Source organism: Sorex fumeus, unplaced genomic scaffold (genome assembly GCF_029834395.1).
Source record: "Sorex fumeus unplaced genomic scaffold, SorFum_2.1 ptg000129l, whole genome shotgun sequence".
NCBI lineage: Eukaryota > Metazoa > Chordata > Mammalia > Eulipotyphla > Soricidae > Sorex > Sorex fumeus.
Window position 1 is genome coordinate 1,230,007 of NW_026606186.1, and position 26,698 is coordinate 1,256,704.

Consider the following 26,698-nt stretch of genomic DNA (forward strand, 5'->3'; position numbering starts at 1 on the left):
ATACTTTCCATGTAGTACCACTTGTATGTAAATTTCATGACTTTATCTTTTCTGACAGCTACATAGTACTCCATTGTGTAGATGTACCAAAGCTTCTTTAACCAGTCATCTGTTCTTGGGCACTCAGGTTTTTTCCAGATTCTAGCTACTGTAAACAGTGCTGCAATGAACAGACAACTGCAGATGTCACTTAGACTATACTTTTTTGTCTCTCTGGGGTATATTCCCTGGAGTGGAATTGCTGGGTCAAATGGGAGCTCAATTTCTAGTTTTTTGAGAATCGTCCATACTGTTTTCCAGAAGGGCTGAACCAGTCAGCATTCCCACCAGCAGTGAAGGAGGGTCCCTTTCTCACCACATCCGCGCCAGCACTGGTTGCTTTTGTTCTTGTGGATGTGGGCCAGTCTCTGTGGTGTGAAATGATATCTCATTGTTGTTTTGATCTGCTTCTCCCTGATGTTTAATGATGTAGAGCATTTTCTCATGTGTCTTTTAGCCATTCGAATTTCATCTTTGCTGAAGTTTCTGTTCATTTCATCGCCCCATTTTCTGATAGGGTTGGATGTTTTCTTCTTGTGGAGTTCAACCAGTACTTTGTATATCCTTGATATTAGCCCCTTGTTGGAGGTGTATTGGGCGAATATCCTTTCCCATTCTGTGGTCTGTCTTTGTATTTTGGTCACTGTTTCTTTTGAGGTGCAGAAGCTTCTTAGTTTAAGATAGTCCCATTTGTCTATTTCTGTTTTCACTTGCTTAGCCAGTGGCGTGACATCTTTGAAGACACCATTAGCTTCAATATCATGGAGGGTTTTGCCGACTTTGTCTTCAGTGTACCTTATGGATTCCGGTCTGATGTTGAGGTCTTTAATCTGTTTTGATCTTACTTTTGTACGTGGTGTTAGGCAGAGATCTGAGCCCAGTTTTTTGCATGTAGCTGTCCAGTTTTGCCAGCACCATTTGGCTTAACTAAATATTTAAGACTCCTCCAAGAATGACAATTGTGCAATGATCCAATAAGTTAACAATTACCAATGTCAGCATTTTTTTTAATTTATATGTTTACATAAGGCCAGCCTGTAAAGATCTAGGGAAATAATTCAGTAATTATTACTCAATTACTTAACTGTGCTCCAAATTATATCTTTGAGAAATTTATGTGTTATTTTACAGAGCATGAAAACATAAGTAAGCAAGATAATGTTTGCTTTTTATTTGGTAATATGTGGTTTAACTGAAAACAAAAACATGTGAAAGAGCAAACATTTTCTACCTTCAACAGGTAAAATGAACCTACTCTTGAAGAGCCTTTGCATACAACTGCCTGAAAAAACTTTAGAAAGCTTAGCCTACCATCTTTTGTATTTCATGGGAAATTCTAAGGATTCAAATTCAAGTTACAAAGTAGGCCAGGGCAGCCAGGATATCCTTGTGCTAAACATGTATAGTTCCTTTTCTTGCTTGCAGGAAAAGGCTTCCATAAATAAATGAATTATCTAATTCAGATTCTATAAATGGAATTTCAATTTTGCTTTGGGCAAAAACATTCCAAGGAAAAGCAACTAAAATGTAACCTAATGTGCCTTCCTTTAAAAAATAAATAAATAAATAAATAAATAAACAAAAGAAAAAGCCTTCAGTATAGTTTCAATGACCAAAACAAGCAAATTTTAAGATCTTGCCATTGAACAGGGCAAATGGGGGTACCTTGCCCGCAGCTCCTCTTAAAAACCAGGTCCCTAAACCTTACTTTACACTTTTGTCATAAGGCAATTTATTCATCTAAAGTGTCAGTCGAGGCAGTACAAGAGAACAGAATCCTCTGGCTGAGAGCAAATGTTTATTTTGTCTCAAATTATGCTATGCAACTCAATATATAAATAATCCACCTATTCCAGCATGAGGTCACTATGTCAACAAAACCCAATGTTAGCAACCGCTCTTTTCTCTATTTGCTTTAAAAAAATAAATGCTTTAACTTAAAAAAAATTTTTTTTGTTTACTTTCTAGATTTTTTTTATTTGTTCTAGAGACACATCCAGCAGTGCTCAGGTCTTATTCCTGGCTATATGGTGCTGGGGATCAAATCTAGATTGGCCACATGCATGGCAAATGTTTTCCCCCACTGTATCATGGCTTCAATCCTCCTATATTTACGTTGCAGCAAACTTTAAAAGCCATAAGAGAAGAGAGTGGAGGAGAAAAGGCTCTTGTCTTGCATATATGCCAATCCATGTTTTGATTCCCAGCACTGCATATTGTTCCCTGAGTAACACCAGGAATCCCTCCTAAGCACAAAGCCAGGAATAAACCTGAACACTGCTGAGTTTATTCCTCCAAATCCATGAAACATTTACTTTATGTCTATCACTTCACTAAAGGCTAGAAACAAATTTGATAAATTAGGGTTAGGTCTCACTTTCCTGATGAAGGAAGAAACTGACAAATTCTGAGGTTGAATGAGTTGTACCAGAGAGACTTTAAAACAAAGAGCAACAGACTTAGAGTCTGACCATTTCACAGGCTACTATTCCAGGGTCAATCTATCTCTCAAGATGAAAGATAAGGACTGGAGCTATAGTATAGCGGGTAGGTTGTTTGCCTTGCACATGGCCGTCCCAGATTCGATCTACAGCATCCCATATGGTCCCCTGAGCACCACCAGGAGTAATTCCTGAGTGCAGAGCCAGGAGTAAGCCCTGAGCACTGGCAGGTGTGACCCAAAAAGCAAAAAAAAAAAAAAAGATGAAAGACAAGAGGGGCACTCCAGAGGAAAAAAACTAACTTTGACAGTGCACAAATGGCCACCAGAACTTCAGAAGGGTAGCACTGCACTGGCACTGGCCTCCCGTTGTTCATCAATGAGCGGGCCCAGTAACGTCTCCGTTGTGAGACTTGTTGTTACTGTGTTTGGCATATGGAATATGTCATGGGTAGCTTGCCAGGCTCTGCCGTGAGGGCAATATACTCTTGGTAGCTTGCTGGGCTCTTCGAGAGGGTCCAAGGAACCGAACTTGGGTTGGCCGGATCAGCCGTGTGCAAAGCAAAAGCCCTACCCGCTGTGCTATCACTCTAGCCCTTCAGACGGGTAAAATCAATTATCAGCAAAGAAGATATAGTGCTGGGGACTATGGGGAGGGGCAGTGGAGGCTCCCTGAATAATAAGTCAAGATCAGCTCCATCTGGAGGCTTGATTCCAGAGTTCCTACTTGATCTGAATTTCTAGGGTTCAGGCATACTAAAAAAAAAAAGAAAGAAAGAAATGAGGGCCAGCGTGCCAGCATTATTTATAAAAACAAAACAAACCGGGGCTGGAGTGATAGCATAGTGGGTAGGGCATTTGTCCTGCATGTGGCTGACCCGGGTTCGATTCCCAACTTCCCATATGATTCCCCAAGCACCGCCAGGAGTAATTCCTGAGTGCATGAGCCAGGAGTAACCCCTGCGCATTGCCAGGTGTGACCTTAAAAGCAAAAAACAAACAAACAAACAAACAAACCATATTCAAGGACACTTGAAAACAAAACAGTTTTCAGACTTTTTTCCGACTCTGTTAATGCTCCCTCACAACTTCCTTTTTTCTAACAGCAAACTGGGCAAGGTGAGGTGAGGGCAGGGGGGTGGGAGGGTCAGGCACAGCAATAATTTTGAAGAGATGGTTCTGTTCATCAAAGACAAAAACCATGTGGGTCACTCAACTGCTATCACACACTCAGGAAGACACACTCCCCGGATTGCCTTTTCTAACTGCTGGCACCACTCCTCTCAGTGCCCCATTTTCTCTAGACGGGGCTGTCAGTGCTTCATCATGTCCCCTTTAGGCTCAGCAATGACCGTAGGCTTAGGGCTAATTCTTACTCAAAAGAAAAGAGCCCCAAGAAGCCCTGGGTGTCAACACATCAGCCTGGATCCTGCTAACCCCACTTGATCCTAGACTCTCACCCGCTGGCCTGGCTACCTGCTCTCCTGCTGCTGATTCTCTGAGCGAGTGGTATCCTGATCCTAATTTTCCAGCATCTGCTTTCTTCTTGAACTTACCAGCTTCCCTCACATCCCTACTCCAACCCCTGCACCACCACCACCCCACCCACCCCACCCTTTGCCCCCAGCAACTCCACAGTCAATTCCAGTTCTTTAGTTCCAAGGATCTTAAATCATGTCCTCATCTACTCTGTTCCCTTACGCTCTCAGCTTCCTCAGCGACAGATGTCTCCGTTCCTGTCTGAAAACATCCAGCATGCTGCTCTTCAACAGTAGCATTCAATAGTCTGCACATCAATGCAGATTCGAAATGAATATGTCCCTGCCCCCTCCTTCGGCTTCACAGCCAGACCATCCTGGCAGGCCTTCAGCCTGACTCGTCCCTTTGTCCTGTTCACAAGCTGAACTTACCAGGCAGCCCTGTTGACAGCCTGTGCCCTTTGCGCCCTCACACAGGCCCTTCTCCATTCAGCAATAATTTGAAGAGCTGGTTCTGTTCCCCAAAGACAAAAACCATGTGGGCCACTCAGCGTTATCACACAGGAGTGAAACTGGGCGAAGTTGGCCAACCGACCTTGTGTCCTACCTTCCTTCCTCTTTGTCCTTCACTTGATGAGAATTTGCTGCAATCACATGCTCATGTTAATTACACAAGCTGCAGCGTTCACCATGTATTCATGTCCCGACATTCCAGTCCAATCCCAATGGTGGTACTTCAAGTCAGCTGGAGCACCAGAGTACTCCAACGGACCCCCATGGCACAAGACCAGGATACCAACCACTAGGCCAGAGCAGAATGGGAGGCACAAGAAGAAGACAAGGCCGGAAGTGGACAGTGGTTGGGAAAAGGTTGAGTAACACTGCAACAAGCCTCCTAGAACTACTTCATACAGTGACAGCTGGAACCCTCATTAACTCAATGGCTCCAACTCTTTGAAATGTGGTCATTTTAGATATGAGATAACAAATGTGTCATGGAAGCCTCATGACATTGCAAGGGCCTCCACACACCAGTGTCAATGTCTGTCATAGAGCAGTTCATTAAGGATTAAGTGCCCAGCACTGCACTAAGCCTTTGCCACATGCAGAAGCAGTTGCAACGTCAGCCACATGCTAGAGTGCTTCCTGCCCAGAACATTGGCCAGATTTCAGACCCAGAGGTAACCTTGGCTTTGAAATTGCACAGAAAGGGAAACTTTTCCATTGCAATTACCATATTTGTAGCAATAACATCATGAATATAAATACCTTTTTTTAAAAAAATAACTGTATTTTAAAAATACATACATCACTTTTACTGATTTATTTTTTGATAATTCTATTTGCCATTCTTTTAAGGTTTTGGGGACCAACTAACATGAAATAAATTTGTTACATGCTGCCAAGGGGTTAAAGGTGGGGAAAAGCTACATTATGAGAGGGAAGACTTGATGATTATCACATTAAGACCTAACTACGAAATAAAATTGAGTGCAATACATTTTAGATGCCAGAGTTGAAAACCTAGTCATGTAAATGAGAATGGGCAAGATACTATATAAAAGATTTGAATTTTTTATTTACATAGGTTACAATCATATAGCAACCAATCACTACTAATTGACTTTTGTTGATTTAAGTTTTGCTAATTTGATTGCCATTTCTCTTAGTTCTGTTGCAACAAGTAATATGAAATAAATGTCATGTGCTTGCCAAGGGGACAGGCTGTGGGGTGGCAGGGAATCTGGGCACACTCATGGAGGAAAGGGGACATTGGTGGTGGGATTGGTGTTGGAACACTGTGTGCCTGAAACAACTTTCTATTACTTCATGTATGCATTTGCTAAAATACAGTTAGTTTCCAGGCTGGAAAGATAGCCCAGGAGATAAGGCACTTGCCTTGCACATGACTAACCTGGGTTTGATCCCTGGTACCCCATGTGGCACTCTCTGAGCCCACCAGGAGTGATTTCTGAGTGCAGAGCCAATAGTAAGCCCTGAGCACCACTGGTGCAGCCTAAGGGAAAAAAATCAAAAATAGAATAAAACACACTTAGTATTTAGAAGCATTACAATATAGGCAAACATTTTGCCATTAAGGAGATAAATGTTAAGAAAACAGATTTCTGCCAGAGAACATAAAAATACTCAATATGTCATAACTAAGAAAGCTGAAAACACTAAGTTTAAATATTATGCTGCTTCTACTTGATACATATTAAGGGATAAAATCCCTTGCATTACTAAATTGAAAGTATTACTTGATTTAAACATTTTCCCACCCCTCTCTCCACCCCCATTTCCCATCCACCCCACCCTCCCAAAAAAAAACCATTTCCTTCATTTCAACAAATTGAACCAACTATATACAATCTGATTGGTTTTAAGAATTGTTTTTCTTTTCTCTCCACACAACAGGAAGAACATACATAATTAACATTTTTCTTTGTCTTTTCCTAATTCTTCTGCTAGTACAATAACATTCACCTAGTTCCTACCGGCCTATTCTATGAAAAAAGTTCTGATTTGTAGATAGAATTTTCCATGTAAAGTTAAGTCTTCCCTGTCACAGAGGTAATCCAATCCTGGGCGGGGTGGGGGGGGGGAGAGGGAAGGAGGGAGAGAGAGAGAGAGAGAGAGAGAGAGAGAGAGAGAGAGAGAGAGAGAGAGAGCAAAATTTTTTTTCCAATTTTTTATTAGGTAATTACCTTTATTATGATCGAAGTGCCTAAGACTTTACACTACTATCCCTAGGTCACCTTTCTTCATCTCCCCCTGCCACCACCCGCAAGTCACAGTCTCAGTTTTTTAAATATACCAAGGGTTTGTTATTGTTTGACACTGTCTATTCCCTTGTTGTCTGTCTCTATACAGCACAGACAAATGAGTCATCCTGTATTTGTCCTCCCACTGACTTATTTCATTTAACAAATACTTTTAAGAGTTCATATTCAGGATTTGTAAAGTCACAAAGCTCAACAACAATAGCTAATAATCCCATCAAAAATAGGGAGGGGGAGATTAATAGACTCTTTCTCAAAGAAGACATATGGATGGCCGGTAGGCATATGGGAAAAAATGCTCATTATCACTTATTACAATGAAATGCATATCAAAACAAAACAATCACACACCACTGAGAATGGCAGTATCAAAAGGAACTCACATTCACTGCCGGTGGGAATGTCATCTAGATCAGCCTCTATGAAAAGCAATATGGAGATTCCTCCAAAAAGGGAGTACACGGGACCGGAGTAATAGAACAGCAAGGAGGATGTTTGCCTTGCATGTGGCCGACCCAGGTTCGAATCCCTGACATTCCATAGGGTCTCCTGAATACCATAAGGAGTAAATACTGAGTGCAGAGCCAGGAGTAGTCCCTGAAAATTGCCAGGTGTGGATGAAAAACAAAATCAAAAAAAGGAAGGACAGATCTCCCATATGATGCTGCATTCTACTTTTTGGCATCTACTTCTAAACCATAAAAACATTAATTTCAAAAGATATACACACACCTATGTTCACTGTAGCACTTAGTATAATAACCAGAATATGGGAATAATCTAAATGTCCAATGACATAGCAATGGATAAAGAAAGGTGGTATATGTACACAATGGAATACTATTCAATCACATAAAAGGACGACGACATCATGTAGTTCACTACAACATGGATGGAAATGGAGGGTATCAGCTAAACAGAATTTGGTTTTGGATTTTTTTTGTTTGAGTTTTTCTTTTGTTTTATTTGGGAGACACATCTGAGGTGTTCAGGATTTACTTCTGGTTCTCAGGAAGAGAAAGAAGAAGGAGCAGGAGAAGGAAGAGAAGAAAATGAGGAGGAAGAAGAAGAGGAGGTAGAAGAAGAGGAGGTAGAGAAGAGCAGGAGGATGAAGAGGAGGAGGAGGAGGAGGAGAAAGAAGGGAAAGGGATGAGGAGGAGGATAAGGAGAAGAAGAGGAGAAGAAAGAAGTAGGAGGAAGAAGAGGAGAAGGAGATGAAGGAGTATTATTCCAAGAGTCAGGAGTGCAGGCACTGAGATCCAAGATGCCTCAAGGATCCCAGCAAAAACAAATGAACTGAAAAACTCCAAAACATATTATCATCAGAATAGCAAAAGCTTAAGTCAGAGGCAGAATTTGTTCCATTTGTTTGGTTTCTTGCTTTGACAGTGTTCAGGGATTACTCCTGGCCCGACCTGCTGTACAAAAGACCTTCCTTAAAATTCACAGATCTAGCAAAGAGAATCTACAACCCAGCAGAGAATAGTGGGAGATAGCAAAAACAAACAAACCAAAAAACCCTCAATAAACACCATACTCTACACAGGTAGATTATCAGAGTTGAAGGAATGATAGGGTGCTTCAAAGATAGACAAGAGCTTAGCCTTTAAACTAGTTTTTCATAGCCTTTAAACTAGCTTTACAATATGTTTCAAAGAAGCTGCATTAAAAGGACAAAACAGTATAGCAATAATAGTTGAAAAAGATCACTATGGACAGGAACTTAGTGTTGAAAGTATGTAAAGGGATATATCTGATACTCTTTCAGTATCTGTAATGCAAACCATAACGCCCAATGGGGGTGGGAGGGTGGAAAGAGAAGTGGGGTGAAGAGTAGGGAAACTGGGGACATAGATGGTGGGAAGTGTACATCGGTAAAGGGATGTATGTTGGAACATTATATAACTGAAACCAAACCATGAACAACTTTGTAACTGTTTATCACACTAATTCAATTTTTAAAAAATAATTAATTTAAAAAAAAACAGACAAAACAAACTTCTCAGCACTTTGTCATTGAGTACTTGCTTGTGACGTTGAAGTCTGTCCTCTACTAGATTAAGAACACTCTATACACCACAAATGAGTGCAGTCCTTCTGTGTCTGTCCATCTCTTTCTGACTCATTTCACTTAGCATGATACTCTCCAAGTCTATCCATTTATAAGCAAATTTCTCAGATGTGAGATATAGGCCCTCCCGTTGATCGTCGATTTGCTCAAGCGGGCCCAGTAACGTCTCCATTGGAGACTTTGTTGTTACTGTGTCTGGCATATCGAATACTCTCGGAAGATATAGAGGAACACAGAAAGGGAATAACAAATGGTCAAGGTCATTTGCTTATAAATGTGAGTGACCCTTGGGACACTGGTGTATGGAAGTATTTCTGGTGATGGGTTACATCTCCAAGTACAAAATTTAGTAAGAGTAAAATTTTAGTAAAAATTGAGTCAAGTTTTAAAAATTTATTTCGGAGGAAGGTGCATTAGAGTATACCCAGCAATGTTCAGGGTTTACTCCAGATTCTGTGCTCAAGGGTCACCCCTAGCAGTGCTCAGAGGACCTATGCAGTGGTAGCAGCATTGAAATAGGATCATGTGTGTGCAAGGTAAATTCCTTAACATCTGCATTATCTCTCTGGATCCTGAATGGGTAAGTCTTTTAGTCCTCAAAACTACTAAAAGAGTACGGTGTGGAAAGAGAGAGAGCTCAATGGGCTGGTATATGCTTTGCATGCAAGAGGCCCAAATTTGGTCCTCTGGCATGACATATTCCCAAGCATGCTGAGAGTAACCACCAAGGACTAAGTAACCCCTGAGCCCCACTGAGCATTGCCCCCCACTTAACCAGAAATCTTACCCAGATTCCTTTAAAATAGATGTTTCTAGCAGTAAGAAACTTGAAGATCTAATGTACCTCCAGTATAAATTCTGGTATCAAAAATCCTGTAATCTCAGGTTTACCTGGGGGAAGGACTTTTAATTTACTCATCAATGTTCTCAGTATCAATGATGAAAAACTCAAGAGTCTCGAGATTGAAATTCTAGTCAATTAGAGCCAGTCTCAATGTCTAAATTTATTATTAATGCATAATATTCTCAGTCAACAGTGCTTTCACAAAAAGATTTCCAGACAAAAGTTCTGAAACAAATTTGCTACTAAGATACTTGTTCTCTAATAGACTGATGTAAAAGTCATAAAGACTATGGATTTGGGGGCTGGAGCGACAGCACAGAGGGTACGGCATTTGCCCTGCATGCAGCCCACCTGGGTTCGATTCCCAGCATCCCATATGGTCCCCCGGCACTGCCAGGAGTAATTCCTGAGTGCATAAACCAGGAGTAACCCCAGTGTATTGTCGGGTGTGACCCAAAAAGCAAAAAAATAAAAGACTCTGAATTTGTGGGGTCGGTAAACATGGAGTGAATTCTATCCGCTGGCCATTTGAGCTTCAGAACATTCTCTAATAGCATTGATAAATTGATACCTAAAGATATAATAGTGGTGGGATTGGTGTTGAAATATTGAATGTAATAAATTATTGTGAACGACTTTATAAAAATAAAATTTTGAAAAATTAAAAAATGAAAAATAAATAAGAACTAGGTAGTAGTCAGAGAGACAGTACAGCCACAAGGTGCTCATCTTTCACAAACAGGACCTTGATCCCTGGCACCTCAAGCCCCAAACCTCACCCAGAGAAATTCCTGAGCTTAGAGCCAAGTGTAATCCCAGAGCGCTGCTAAGCATGTTCCAAAAGATTTTTTTAATTTAAAAAAAAGAGAGAGAGAGAAGTTAGTTTCATCCTGTGGCAGAAGGTCCAGAGAGAGAGAGCAAGGGTCTTCCCCAGATTTGCATATCTGAGCAGCAGAATGTCAACATCACTGTTCTAATTTTAACTTCAGAGTTTCCTTATTCTTTCACTTCCATGTTTAGGACAGTCCCCCAAAAGGTCCATTCAGATTGAGAATGAAATTAATCACTTAAAATTTTCATAGGGCTGGACCAATGACTCAAAGGGGAAGAGTATATGCCTTTCATGTGAAAACCCTGTATTGTATCCGTGACATTACATGACCTCTGGAGCACTGCCAGGAACAACCCCAAAGCATGCAGAGTAGTCCCTGAGCACTAATGGGTGTGAGCCCAAAATAAAAACAAGCAAATAAAAAAGAACTTCCACAGCTCAACTTCCAGATGACCTGAAAGTCCCACAGATCCCCAGGTCACAAGTTAAACTAGCTAAGAAACAAATTAACAGGTAGATATTTACAAAGAAGGAGGTGTTTATAGTCATTTACTAAAGACTATAAACACATACTATATGAAAATAACTCCGAACTAGAGGAATAGCACTGTGTCTTAGAGCATCTGCCCTGCAAGTATTTGGTCATGGATTAAAATTACTGGTGTCCTACCTGTGCCAGGTGTGATCCTTGGCTTCTCTGCTGTTTTGAGCCCAACAGCCCAGCCACCTCTGGTCCCAGGCACTGTGAGTGATTTCTGATCACATCACAGTCATTTTATGTACAATCACCCCAGAAAATGAGTGTGCTATCCCCGCAGCGAGAAAACAAAAGAGATATGAGAGTTCCATGGACAAGGACTATGAAATGTGATAAGCTCTTGCAGAGGAAGCCATCAAGCAGAGTGCAAACCTTGCTGAGCACCATGGCCAAGTGGAGAAGCTCCAGAAACTGCCACGGAAATCCCAGTGAACCCCACAGCAGAAATGTACATGCAACTCCTGGTCATCACAACCCCAATAAAGGGAAGCGAAGGGCAATGTGGGGAGGGAAATGATATATAGATATCTAAAGGGTTGGATTCAGACATATATCTAAGATATCTGAAACAATGAAATCGTTGGCTTAACTCACCTGTACTTTTAAGAATCCTTTCCCCAAAGTCCTCTGTTCCTGGAGGTGAAGGCTATAGGAAAGTGATTGTCTGCTGAACAGTCAGAGCCTCTCCACTAGAAATCAGCCGAGACTGTAGTTCTTGCAACTGCTGGGAAAAAGAAGTAAACAAAACCACAAAATTAAGAATGCCTCAGCAATCCCAGAACAATTTAAAACCATTAAAAAAAAATTATTAGTGAAAATACCATTTTTGTTTTTTCAGATCCCTCCCAAAATGCTTGCAGAATAATGAAATACCAAAACCAAACAAACCAGAAAACATCCAACAGCCAAACTTGCAGCATACATTATATGACGCGTTAGCCACAGGGCCAGCTCAGTGTCCTTGGGGGGAAAGAAATACACACACACACACACACACACACACACACACACACACACACACACAGCTATATTGTTAAATGCAGAAGTGGGAGAAGGAGCTGTTTCTCTGAAAATCTACTGAGGAGGAAGGAAAAATAGGAGAGAAAAGAACAAGGAAACGGTCAAGAAGAATTAAAGAGTCTAGAAGAAAGCAAAGGGAAAGAAAAAAATTGGGGAATCGGTGATAATAGCTAATTTAATAATCTGCTGCAAACTCTTTTTCCCTAAAAATTTCGGGGGGGGGGAAAACAACTATTTCTGGCGACCACATTTCTTACAAATGCTAAACAAACAAACAGAAAAAGCAAAAACTGCATGTTCTGTTTTTTTATTAGCAGGAGATGGTTGTTTAAAAAAAGGTTCTTGAGAAGCAAATATAAAAACAAATATGTGGCAAACATTTCATTTCAAAATTGAACTTTTGAACTCTAATGGCCTGCAAGAATAAAATAATTGTGCTTCATTATTATGAAAAATCATTATAAGACAAAAATATAATGGATTTTTTTGCTCCAAAATGTTTAAAGCTAAGGACACTCAAATCTCAAATTATGTGTGTGTGACACATAACTGATGGCATTAAAGAAAAAAAATAGGTTGATGTGCTGAGCTGTGGATTATAGGATTATAGGAGACTTTATAAACAGCAAATGTTTCTTTGTATATGTTTATATATGCATTTATATATGCGTTTCCCTTTCTGAAGTATTCAGAAATTGGAAGGAAAAGTGACTTAATATTTTTTTTTTGTAAAGCACCAGAGAATGTATTCTTTCTGTGTTCTGGCAGCTAGAATTCCCAAATCAAGGTGTTAGCAGAGACTGTTCCCTCTGAAGGCTCCAGGGAGTCCTGTGAGTTTCTCGTAGCTCCCAGTACTGTTTCTCTTATTTGGTCCTGTTATACTAGTCTCCACCGTGAGACAGAATTTTGAACCTCAGCCTCATTCTCCCTAAACTTACAGTTCATGTTTCTAAATGTACAAAAATTATAGCTGCTGGGGCTGGAGCAATAGCACAGAGGGTAGGGCATTTGCCTTGCACGCAGCCGAACCAGGTTCGATTCCCAGCGTCCCAACATCTCCAAGTACCGTCAGGAGTAATTCCTGAGTGCAGAGCCAGGAGTAACCCCTGAGCATCGCCGGGTGTGACCCAAAAACAAACAAACAAACAAAAAAAACACAAAAATTATAGCTCTTGTGTTTCTTTCCTCTTCTACCCAGGGCTACCTATAATCTTTTGGAGTGGAGGAAGAGCAGCAAGTCTGAAGTTGAAAGAGTTCTTTAAGAGTTTGTAGTTTGATTACTAAAGCAACCTCAATGTCATGCCAAGAACAGCGAGGGGGCAAGGATTTAGTTACACAGGCAGGAGGATGTTTTCATCAAAGAAGAGAAACAAGATAGTTCACTGTGGGTCCTGAGAGGGTTCAAAGGGCTGAGTGCGTGCAAGGCATGCAGGGCATGTGGAGCCCAGGTTAAACCCTGACCCCGACCTGGCACAGAGCCTGGTGAAGCCAATGAGCACTACGGTCTGTGACCCCCAAACAAGCAAACAAAAAGACAGTCCATTGTTGTGTGTGAATGACCATCGTGAAGAAAAGGCCTTGACTTAGTTCTAAAAGCTATCAGGTGTTAGATCAAGACTAGTGACTATAATATTCAAAGAGTAAGATCTGAACTCAATGAACAACAACTTGCTGAATGTTTTAATTGCCTAAAGATAAAACACATTGCATTGTTGGATAATGAGTCACTCGTTACTATTCTGTTCTAAAAATCCTCCTAAGTGTTTGGATTTAGACAGTGGTGCTTAACAAATATTAATGTTCTTTGGTGTCACCTAAGCATCTTGTTAAACCCTTGACTCTAATTCGTTTGGTCTGGGATGGATCCTGAGATTCTGAATTTCTAGAAATCTACCAGGTAACATTAATGCTGTAGTCTTTGGGTCAAGCCTTTCTATCTGGGGCCAGAGTAATAGTACAGAGAGTAGGGCATTTGCTTTGACCCTGGCTGACCCAGTTTCGTTCCCCAGCATCCCATATGCACACAGCCAGGAGTAATTCCTGAGTGCAGAGACAGGAGTAACCCCTGAGCACTGCTGGGTAGCAAAAAATAAAAATAAAAAAGACTTTCCGTATGGGGACAGAGACCTAAGATAGTGAACAGGAAGCTTGCCTTGCATATGGCTGGCCTGGGCTTGATCCTCAGCATCTATAGGTCCCCCAAGCCTAGCCAGGAATATACTCCACCCTGCCACCCCCAAAAATTGTATATCTGGAGTGTCAATAATATATCAGCATTGCAATCATAAGAACATATTTAAACCAGTGTTTTACAAAGTGTTCAATTTTCTAATCATAAGACTTCAAAAACACTCTCCACCCAAACCCAATTTGGTTAGGTATGTGTAAATAATTAATTAATCGGTTAGGTGATATTAGAAGAGATTTCAATTTTCAAAATTTGAAAATATACCCAAGTTTCTAAAGTTAATATCCTGATGTCTTCTCACAGTACTACAAAGTCAAACCTTTGACATTAACAAAATTTGCACACTTAAAAAAAAAAGGCGGGGGAGAGTGAGGGAGAGGTGAAGTGATAGTACAGCAAAGAGGGTTTTTGTCTTGCATGCGGTCAACTCGGATTGGTCCCCCTGAGCACCAGCAGGAGTACTTCCTGAGTGCAGAGCCAGAAGTAACCCCTGAGCATCGCTGGGTATGACCCAAAAACACCCCTTCAAAAAAGCATCACTTCCCACTTTAAAAAAAAAATAAGGAAAAGAAAAAGACTCTGAGCTTAGCAAGTAACTGAAACCAAAAAGTGAATTCTCATGAAATGTTCATTAGCCCCAAATGCAGTTAACTTGTACTTTCAGTATTCTAGTTCACAGAGAAGTAGAATGAGGGTTTTCCCACTGATAGGCATAAAAAAAATGATGTCTCTCCAAAGACAAGAGATGACTCTACACCTACCAATTTGTAGTGTCCTTTCTTGTTTTTCCAAATACAGGCCCTTGCAATATTTTTCTTGTTCTGAAATTTCACCTCTCATCCCTGGGAAATCAAAGGGATTTGATTTGAATCAAATCAATTGATTTGAATCAAAGCAATTAGCCCAGAAGACCACACTGGGACTGGAAGTACCTGCCTGGCAAATGTATAGTCACACAGTTGGTTGGTTTGCTTGTTTGTTTGCTCTGTGCCCAGGGATCACTCCTGCCAGGCTTAGGGGACTATAGAGGGTGCTGGGTATTGAACAACGGTCGGCCACAAGGCAAGTTCCCTACCCACTGTACTATTACTTCAGTCCCTCACACATTTGATCAAATCCCCGGGGTCTCTGTGTACCCAGCACAATCTTCACAGCTCCACTGTCTGTGATCCCCGCAACAGTGAGTGATTTACCTCCAGATGTGCATTAAGTACCAGAAAAAGGAGTGCAACCCCAGAGAGGCACCCCAGCTAAAATGTGAGTGTACCATGGTCAGGTATATGTGTGCCAGACTCCCATTATCAGAACAGCATCGACAATAGCAAAAAGGAGAAATTGGGGGAAAGAGGAACAAATTAAAGAAAAATCAAAGTTTTTCAAAAGTTATTTTAATACTTTGAAAGTTCCTGATATATATATATATATATTGCATGATCCTAGTTTATTCTGTTTCCCTATTTAATAAATTTGGGTTTTCAATCAGTTCCAAATTCTATGTTGTGTCTTTTTCCTGGGCAAATAAGCAAATATTTGAACACAGTGACCTTACTCAAAATTTAAAGCATTCTTAGGTTTCTCTCCCAGATCAAATAAACCCATGATTTAAGAGGGAACCAGTTTCCTGCCTTTTTTCCAATTCCAAATATCCCCATTCCAAAGGGCTTGCTGTGTTAGTTTGATTAAAAGTTACCAGTAACTTTCCATTTGATTTACAAAAGCCCCTTTTATCAAACTACTTGTTTCTTAAATGTATTCCAAAAAAAACTAACTTACTTTGCCGCTTGGGAAGAAGTAACTCCTATTTGTTAACTACCCTTTTACAACTTCAAAAGAAAAGAAGTGAGTTGGAGTGATCAAAAAATTGAAATGTAGAATAAGGATATAGTGTACATGTATGTGCATGCTTTGCATATGGGAGTCCCGGATTCAATCCTCTACACCGCAGGGTCCCAAAGAAGCACCACTGGGTGAGGACTCCCACAGAGAAAATTAGATGAGCACATATTAAAGCTTAGAGTGTTGGAAAATGTCCTTCTTTGGACAGCAAATAAAAAGATGTATTACTATCCATAAAGACGATACTTAAAAGTCAAATTTTAAATAATACTGTAAAATCCGAATGGCAAAAAAGCACATGAGAAAATGCTCTACATCATTAATCATCAGGGAGATGCAGATCAAAACTACAATGAGATACCATCTCACACCTCAGAGACTGGCCCACATCCAAAAGAACAAAAGCAACCAGTGTTGGCGCAGATGTGGCGAGAAAGGGACCCTCCTTCACTGCTGGTGGGAATGCCGACTGATTCAGCCCTTTTGGAAAACAGTATGGACGATTCTCAAAAAATTAGAAATTGAGCCTATTTTTTTGCATGTAGCCGTCCAGTGATGCCAACACAATTTATTAAAGAGGCTTTCCTTACTCCACTTCACATTACTTGCACCTTTATCAAAGATTAGATGATCATATGATTGAGGGGAGATGTCAGTGTATTCAACCCTGTTCCATTGGTCTGCAGTTCTGCCTTTGTTCCAGTACCATGCTGTTTTAATTATTACTGCTTTGTAGTAGAGTTTGAAGTTAGGGAGGTTGATTCCTCCCATTTTCTTTTTCCCAAGAATTGCTTTAGCTATTCGTGGGGGCTTATTGTTCCATATAAATTTCAGGTGTGTTTGCTCCATTTCTTTGAAGAATGTCATGGGTATCCTTATAGGGATTGCATTGAATTTATACAATGCTTTCGGTAGTATTGCCATTTTGACAATGTTAAGTCTCCCGACCCATGAGCAGGGGATATCTTTCCATTTCCTCATGTCCTCTTTTATTTCCTGAAGTAGCGTTTTGTAGTTTTCTTTGTACAGGCCCTTTACTTCCTTAGTTAAGCTGATTCCTAAGTACTTGATTTTCTGGGGTACAATTGTGAACGGGATTGGCATCACTGGACGGCTACATGTAAAAAAATAGGCTCAGAACTCTGCCTAACACCATGTACAAAAGTAAGATCAAAATGGATTAAAGACCTCAACATCAGACCAGAAACCATAAGGTACATTGAAGATAAAATTGGCAAAACCCTCCATGACATTGAAGCTAATGGTATCTTCAAAGATGCCACGCCACTGGCCGAGCAAGTGAAAACAGAGATAGATAAATGGGACTATCTTAAACTAAGAAGCTTCTGCACCTCCAAAGAAACAGTGACCAAAATACAAAGACAGTCTACAGAATGGGAAAGGATATTCACCCAATACACATCTGACAAGGGGTTGATATCCAGGATATACAAAATACTGGTTAAACTCCACAAGAAGAAAACATCCAACCCCATCCAAAAATGGGGCAATGAAATGAACAGAAACTTTCTCAAAGAAGAAATCCGAATGGCAAAAAAGCACATGAGAAAATGCTCTACATCATTAATCATCAGGGAGATGCAGATCAAAACCACAATGAGTTTCCATCTCACACCTCAGAGACTGGCCCACATTCAAAAGAACAAAAGCAACCGATGCTGGCGTGGATGTGGCGAGAAAGGGACACTCCTTCACTGTTGGTGGGATTGTCCACTGGTTCAGCCCTTCTGGAAAACAGTATGGACGATTCTCAAAAAATTAGAAATTGAGCTCCCATTTGACCCAGCAATACCACTCCTGGGAATATATCCCAGAGAGGCAAAAATGTATAGTCGAAGTGATATCTGCACTTGTTTGTTCATTGCAGCACTCTTTACAATAGCCAGAAACTGGAAGAAACCTGAATGCCCACGAACAGATGACTGGTTAAAGAAACTTTGGTACATCTACACAATGGAGTACTATGTAGCTGTTAGAAAAGATGAAGTCATGAAATTTACATACAAGTGGTACAATATGGAAAGTATCATGCTAAGCGTAATGAGTCAGAAAGAGAGGGATAGACATAGAAAGAATGCATTCATCTGGGGGATATAAAGTAACAAAGTATGAGATTAATACCCAAGAATCGCTGAGATCAGCACCAGGAGGATTACTCCATAACTTAGAGGCCAGCCGGGTATCCTAGAGGAAAGGGCAGTTCAGATAGAGAAGGGAGCACCAAATAAAGGATGTTTGGAGGATCCTCCCAGGAGGGGAGATGCATGTCGAAAGTAGACTATGGACTGAACATGTTTGCCACTCAATGCCTCTTTTGCAGACCACAACACCCAAAAGGAGAGAGAGAACACAGGGGATTGCCCTGCCACAGAGACAGGGGGGATGGGGGGATGGGGGTGGGAGGGATATTATCCATGGTGGTGGAAAATGGGCACTGGTGGAGGAATGGGTATCTGATCATTGTATAATTGAAACCCAAGCACAAAAAATTGTAAATCTACAACTGTAAAAAAATAAAATAAAATAAAGGGAAAAAATTTTTAAAAAAATTAGAAATTGAGCTCCCATTTGACCCAGCAATACCACTCCTGGGAATATATCCCAGAGAGGCAAAAATGTATAGTTGAAGTGACAACTGCACTTGTTTGTTCATTGCAGCACTCTTTACAATAGCCAGAATCTGGAAAAAACCTGAGTGCCCAAGAACAGATGACTGGTTAAAGAAACTTTGGTACATATACACAATGGAGTACTATGTAGCTGTTAGAAAAAATGAAGTTATGAAATTTACATATAAGTAGTACTACATGGAAAGTATCATGCTAAGTGAAATGATTCAGAAAGAGAGGGATAGACATAAAAAGATCGCATTCATCTTGGGGACATAAAGTAACAAAATAGGAGATTAATACCCAAGAATAGCCGAGATCAGTACCAGGAGGATTACTCCATAGTTTAGAGGCCAGCCGGGCATTCTAGGGGAAAGGGCAGCTCAGATAGAGAAGGAAGCACCAAATAAAGGGTGTTTGGAGGATACTCCTAGGATGGGAGATGCATGTTGAAAGTAGACTATGGACCAAACATGATTGCCACTCAATGCCTCTTTTGCAAACCACAACACCCAAAAGGAGAGAGAAAACAAAAGGGAATGCCCTGCCACAGAGGCAGGGTGGGATGGAGGGGATAGGGGAGGGAGGAATACTGGGATACATGGTGGTGCAGGGTGGGCACTGGTGGAGGGATGGATATTTGATCATTGTATAATTGAAACCCAAGCACAAAAATTTGTAAGTCTACAACTGTACCTCATGGTGTTTCACTAATAAAAATATAAATAAATAAATAAATAAATAGCACTGTAGCACTGTCCTCCCATTGTTCATCTGTTTGCTCGAGCAGGCACCAGTAACATCTCCATTGTGACTTGTTGTTATTGTTTTTGGCATATCAAATAGGCCCCGGGGAGTTTTTCAGGTTCTGCCATGCTGGCAGGATACTCTCCGTGGCTTGCCTGGCTCTCCAAGAGGGATGGAGGAATTAACCCGGGTTGGCCATGTGCAAGGCAAACGCCCTACCTGCTGTGCTATCGCTCCAGCCCAAATTTTAAATAAACTGCAAAAATCCAAGGCCTGGAGAAATTACAGAGGGGTAAAGGCACTTGTCTTGCATGCATCCAACCCGGATTCAAATCTTCACTCTGCCTATGGTCCCCAGACCATTGCCAGAAGTGACCATTGAGCAGTCAAGAGTAAACGTTGAACACTGCCAGGTGTGAATCAAAAACCAAAAATACATATAAACAAATAAATGCACTGCAAATCTAAATATAATTTTATCTTTTATCTTAGTATGACTGTATGCTAATTCATGTCAAATATATATTTCTGAAACTATATAACCCCAGGTAAAAACAAGTAAATAAAAACAAGTAAATCCTTTACACAAAGTACATTGACCAGTGTTTCTTAATAAAAAATAACTCTAAAAGTTTTTATTTTCTGGCATAACTTCACTGATTTAGTCAAAAATAATTTCTAATTATTTTTCTAATAAAAACAAGTAAATCCTTTACACAAAGTGCATTGACCAGTGTTTCTTAATAAAAATAACTCTAAAAGTTTAATTTTCTAATAAAAACAAGTGAATCCTTTACACAAAGTACATTGACCAGTGTTTCTTAACAAAAAATAACTCTAAACGTTTTATTTTCTAATAAAAACAAGTAAATCCTTTACACAAAGTACATTGACCAGTGTTTCTTAATAAAAATAACTCTAAAAGTTTAATTTTCTAATAAAAACAAGTGAATCCTTTACACAAAGTACATTGACCAGTGTTTCTTAACAAAAAATAACTCTAAACGTTTTATTTTCTAATAAAAACAAGTAAATCCTTTACACAAAGTACATTGACCAGTGTTTCTTAATAAAAATAACTCTAAGCGTTTTTATTTTCTGGCATAATTTCATTGATTTAGTCAAAAATAATTTCCCAGTACCTACACTAGACTCTGCCAGACACTGTGCCAGGCAGTGAGAACACAGCAGTGAAGAAAAACCATCTAACCATCTACAACCCAGAAAGAGAGGCAGAAATTGGCAAGCAGTTCCCAAGTAAGTATTAAATTACAAATATTGTGTGCTGATGATGGGCCCAGGTCAGGGAGGATAGGGAGCGTCTCGGAAGAATTTAAGGGAATTCTCAGAGTCCTCTTCTAGGTAGGAGTTAACCAGAGGAAAACATTCCAGGCTAAGAAAACAGCATTTGCAGAGATCGAAGGTAAGAGTGAAAACAGCTGCCAAGAAGAATGGAGGCTGCTAACGGTAGGAGTGAGAATCAAAAAACACACATCTCAGTTCTGTTACTTGCTTCCAGCAAGCATGAACTCATATCCTCACAACAGTTATTCTTCTGCTAGAGAGGAACCAACGCCATAGTTAATAAGTCCAAAGTCTCAAAACTTGAAGGTATCAAGGGGGTGGGCTCTGCCGCCCCGTCCTCTTAATTTCCTTTTTATTTCCAGGCGTATAGGTATAGATAGGCTGAAGACGGTCAGCATGAAGGTGTAATTTACATGAATCAGAAAATGATTATCACAGTCCTTTTAGCTAATATCTATCTTTTTATAGAGATCATTTTAAAAAGTCAAGAATAAAGGGAAATAATTCTCCTGAGAAGAGAATTTCTTTTTTATTTATTTATTTTTTTAAATTTTAATTAATGAGACACCATGAAGTACAGTTGTAGACTTACAAATTTTTGTGCTTGGGTTTCAATTATACAATGATCAAATACCCATGCCTCCACCAGTACCCATTTCCCACCACTACGGATCCCAGTATCCCTCCCACCCCCCATCCTCCCCATCCCACCCAGCCTCTGTGGCAGGGCATACCCTTTTGGAGAACTTCTTAAGACTTCACTCCCTAACAATTTTCCTACATATTATACAGTAGTGATAGGTCCAGTCATCATGTTTGTTGTGTATCATACACACACAAAAAAAGATTTTAATTTGGGTGCTGATGGAGGTGATTTGTGCTCAGGGCTTATTCCTGGCTGTGAGCTCACTGTGAGCTCAGCCCTGGCAATACTTGGGGTGTCAGGGAGAGTCAGGGATTATACCGGGTCAGTTGCAGGCAAAGCAAGTGCCTAACCTGCTATACTATGTGTCCAGCCCTGCCTAATATATACATTGTTCCCAGGAAGTCAAGTTCACTTGCAGTTTTCCTCGAGTTCTAGATACTTTTTATCAACTTTCATCTTCCACAGAGGTTCTCTGAAGTATTAGAAGTATCAGACAAGAATTTATATTTTATTTCCAGAGTCCTGATAAACAATGTATCTAGTTGGAACCTATTTCATTATGAAATATTACAGAGTTCTTTATTACAAAATTGATAACTGAATTTCCATTGTAAATAACAAATGTTAAAAAAAATTTGACCATAGCAGACAATATTCCCCATACTCTTTCTCTACTTTTGGGCATTAAGGTTTGCAATACAGACACTGAGAAGTTATAATGTTTGGTCCTGCCATGGAGGTGGGGGAGGGTGGGAAAGGGGGGCATACCGGGGATACTGGTGGTGGGGAATGTACACTGGTGGAGGGATGGGTGTTTGATCATTGTGTGATTATAACCGAAACATGAAAGCTTGTAACTATCTCACAGTGATTCAATAAAATTTTTAAAAATTTTTTAAAAAATTTGACCCAAGTAACCATGTTTCCAGGGTTATTTTTCAAACACATACTTATACTCCCCTCCTTCACTCCTGTTCCTCTTCTCCCAGAGGCAACTTCTAACATGAATTTGATAGTCTGATACTAGTCATACATACACACATTTATAAATGCTATATAGTAAATGAAATTAATTTTAGTGGTATGACTATGAGAGCATGTGGGTTCTGGTGTTACATAAGTGACTGTAATTCTTGTATAACAAGTATACATCTTATTTTGAATTCTTGTAATTCTTCCACTGTAAGGGCTGGAGTGATAGCACAGCAGTAGGGTGTTTGCCTTGCACGCAGCCAACATGGCCGACCCGAGTTCGATTCCTCCGCCCCTCTCGGAGAGCCCGGCAAGCTACCGAGAGTATCTCGCCTGCATGGCAGAGCCTGGCAAGCTACCTGTGATGTATTCGTACGCCAAACACAGTAACAACAAAGTCTCCAATGGAGACGTTACTGGGCCCGCTCGAGCAAATCGATGAACAATGGGAGGACCGTGACCGTGACCGTTTTCCACTGTACCCTTTTAATTTTGAGGTCTATCCATATTGATGAATGTCTACTTCATTGCTTTTATTATTATACCAACCACTATATCATAGAGAATTGTTCATTCTCTACTAGCAAACATTAAGGTGGTTTTCACAGAATTCCTTATCCAATTGTCATTTTGAAGCCAAATCTCTTTTTATCAATATAGGAAAACATTTAGCAAGTCAGTTAAGTTTTACAAATCACTATATAAATACTTTCAAATTAAAATTCCTAATTGGGGGTGTTGGGGGGCACACACCTATAGCTTTCATGGGCTAGTTCGGGCTCTGTGCTCAGAAGTGACCCCTGATGGTGTTTCGGGGATTATATGGCCTAAAATTTCATTTTTAAAAATACTGGTTTTGTTCTAATACATAAGCATTCCAAAATTTAAGTTGCTTAAAAATACTCAGATACTTAAAATAGTATGTATCTCTGAAAGTAACATTTTAAATAAGAAAGTAAATTTCCAGTTAAGATGAACCTATAATAATCCTGTTTTTTTTAAAGAAGAAGAAGAAGAAGAAGAAGAAGAAGAAGAAGAAGAAGAAGAAGAAGAAGAAGAAGAAGGAGGAGGAGGAGGAGGAGGAGGAGGAGGAGGAGGAGGAGGAGGAGGAGGAGGAGAAGAAGAAGAAAAGAAAAAGGAGAGACAGAAAGGAGGCTCCTTATAATAGCTTTCTCTTGTTAAAAACCACACTGACTAGGCAGAAAAATTAGAACATTTGAGAAAGTAGATAAACAAACTAAAGGATTTTCTGGCATTCTTTGTTCTCTGTTCAAACCAAAATAATAATCCAAGACTCAACCTTACCAAAAGAGTCCCAGATTTTTCTTCTGAATAAAGGAATGGGGAACCAACTACTATGTGTGTCAGAGACAACATTTGGTAGAGTAGACAATTAAACAAAAGAGCATCAGCTCACTGATCCTGAAAGAGACCTATAAGAACTCTGACATATGAACAATGATCTATTTACATTATGGAAATTTTTAGTTCTGGGCATGGTAACATGGTTTATTTGCAACTGTAAGCTGAAGTCAAATCTACAAATATGTGTAGACCTACCTATGGGACTTCACTGGTTTTTTGAGTCACACCCAGAAATGCTCAGGACTTACTCCTGGTTCGGTGTTCAGGGATCTTTCCTGGCAGGGCTCAGGAAACCATGTGATGTTCCAGGGATGAAATTGGGTCAGCCACCCACAGGTAAACACCTAATCCACTGTACAATCCTCCTCCAATCCTGGGAGCCCACTTTTCTTAACATTGTTTAATATTTAAAAATTCCATGCAAAGTCATTATTAATAGTAAGACAAATATATTACATTTAATAAAATAAAGGAAAAATTAATTTTTAATAAAACTACAAAGGCAGATTTGTCTTAAATGTAGATGACCAATCATTAATGATGGTATTTTATTCTTCATACTATAAAACAGGTTTGTGACCCAGAGACAAGTCACTAGCAAAAAGTTCCTGCCTAGCAAAATATGCAGGGAGAGAGTTCAACCCCAAGGTGGGGCACAGGGGCTGTGAGTGGTCCCAGGCGGCTCTGCTGCTTGGGACCCCTAGTACAGCAAAGGAGTGTGTGAATCCCAGTACACCACAACAGCATACAGCCAGCAATGTGGCAGCGCTACAACATAAAGTTGTGGGCATGGTGGCCTGGAGTGTGGCCTGGCTATTGTCACATCCACACGTGTAAGGACCACACCCCAGCATATGTATAACCTCTGGTCACTACAACAAGAAGGCAGTGGAGAGGAGAAAATTAAATAAAACAGTCTAATTTAGAAAATGCAAAAGGGACCTTGAAGAGAGGCATTTTTCTTCAGAGGGAGAGAGTAGTAAAATATCTTTCCTCTCCTGGCATATTTCTGAAGAAGTGTATTATATATAATCACACTGAATGTGAGGAAATATTTACACGCCATATAGTTGACAAAGAGCTAACAGCTAAGAGACATAGAGAAATTTAGAGATCTCAACCAATCCCATCCCCAAATTGACAGTTCACCGAGACACACAGATAGGCAATGTCAATTATTATCAAAAAGATACAAATCAAATGACAATGAGCTAGGCTCTTAGACATGTAGAAAAGTCTGGCAAACAAGGCCAGAAACGAAAGTGCCAGCAAGGGCATGGGGAACAAAAGATCCTTGACGTACTGTTGGTGGGGATAATAATGGATTCAGTCCCTATTTTAAAAAAAAAAGTGAAGATTTGTCCCAAAAATTTAAATAGAGTTTTTATGTAATAGTTTTTATAATAGTAGCCAAGATCTGTAAACTACTCATGTTGTCTAACAACAGATAAATGGATCAAGATATTGTATACGCAGACACAATACAAGGCTACTCTGCCTTCAGAAAAGATGAAATCTTGGCTTTTGTTACAACACGGATGGACTGAAGAAGTCATGTTAAGAAAAATAAGTCGGAAGGAGAAAGGGAAATACCAGCTGGTCTTATTCATTTATGGTATGCAAAGAAACGAGGCAAGAGAAGAGAGCGATGAAATCAAATCCCTAGACTCTGAGCACAGAACAGGGCAGGGGAAATGGGCTGAGAATGGACCGAATAGAGGGTGGTGACCAATAGACTGTGGTGGAGGAATATTGGCTTCTCCAGTGGTGGGTGTGGTAATACTGTATCCCTAAAACATCAGCAACCACAGTCTTATAAACTAATGCTAATGCAATTAAAATTTTAAATAAACTAAAATAAAATCCTTGTCAAGTGATTATTTTTAACTATCCACCATTTAAACTGATAGCACAGCGGGTAGGGCGTTCGCCTTACACGCGGCCAACACGAGTTTGATTCCTCCGCCCCTCTCGGAGAGCCCGGCAAGCTACCGAGAGTATTCGATATGCCAGACACAGTAACAACAAAGTCTCCAATGGAGACGTTACTGGGCCCGCTCGAGCAAATCGACGATCCACCATTTACTCAAAACGTAAATGAAAAATGAAAAACAATCTGAGTTTACAATAATAACATTAACTCCAGCTCACTGGAAGGGACGATGGAGTCAAATTGTTTGGCTCCATTTCTACAAACAACTAACCAAATATTTTAGAACATTCTATAGGCAAGTCAAAAAATAGCACTTCCTTGCAACGGCTGGCTTTAGTCCAACAAATCCTCCAGGTCTTGAGGATGGAGAGGTACCACAGAGGTTAAGCCATTTACCTTTTAGGCAGATGACCCCAGTACTTCCCCAATCACAGGCCTAGAATAGCCCCAAGCACTGCTGGGTATGGTCGAAAATTCAATAAAGAAAAATAAAACTATTTTGAAAAAATCATTTTAAATTGTAAAAAAAGTAAATAAATTAAAATACCAAGTGAAAACATTTGTCCGGATATCAAGCATGTCCAAACTGAGAGCACAAACGGAGTAAAACAAAGTCCATCACTGGATCACTATAACACTGTCATCACATTGTTCATCGAGTGGGCACCAGTAACATCTCCATTTGTCCCAGCCCTGAGATTTTAGCAGCCTCTCCTTCCTCGTCCTCCCCAATGGTGCTATATTGGAGGCTCTTTCAGGGTCAGGGAAATGAGACCTGTTATTGTGACTGTTTTTGGCATAACAAATATGCCCCAGGAAGCTTGCCAGGCTCTGCCGTGCAAAATAAAGTCCATAGAACACACATTTAAGCACAATTAAATGTGTCAAACATAACCTTTTACCTCATTCATAAAGTATACTGCTTTATACTTTTTCAAGTATAACATGTATATTACACAGAATATATGGTTACCCTAAAATGTGCAACATCCTTGTCACTTCCCTCAAAGAGCAAAATACAAATATATAAT

General features: G+C 40.1%; 1 protein-coding gene across 5 annotated transcripts in view; it reads right to left on the reverse strand.

Moving 5' to 3' along the window:
* Nucleotides 1-26,698, reverse strand: part of ST3GAL6 (ST3 beta-galactoside alpha-2,3-sialyltransferase 6) — a 90,922-nt gene that overhangs the window by 46,198 nt on the left and 18,026 nt on the right. The window contains exons 2-3 of one of the 5 annotated variants that reach the window (XM_056138632.1): nucleotides 11,620-11,746; nucleotides 5,873-5,974 (exon numbers count right to left, since the gene is read on the reverse strand). In XM_056138632.1, the coding sequence (XP_055994607.1) occupies nucleotides 5,873-5,897 (25 nt within the window). In that variant the 5' untranslated portion in view covers nucleotides 5,898-5,974; nucleotides 11,620-11,746. Of the gene's footprint in view, nucleotides 1-4,180; nucleotides 4,255-4,564; nucleotides 4,638-5,872; nucleotides 5,975-11,619; nucleotides 11,750-26,698 lie in introns of those variants that run through there. The other 4 variants (XM_056138631.1, XM_056138633.1, XM_056138635.1 and 1 more) reach the window with 4 other exon arrangements.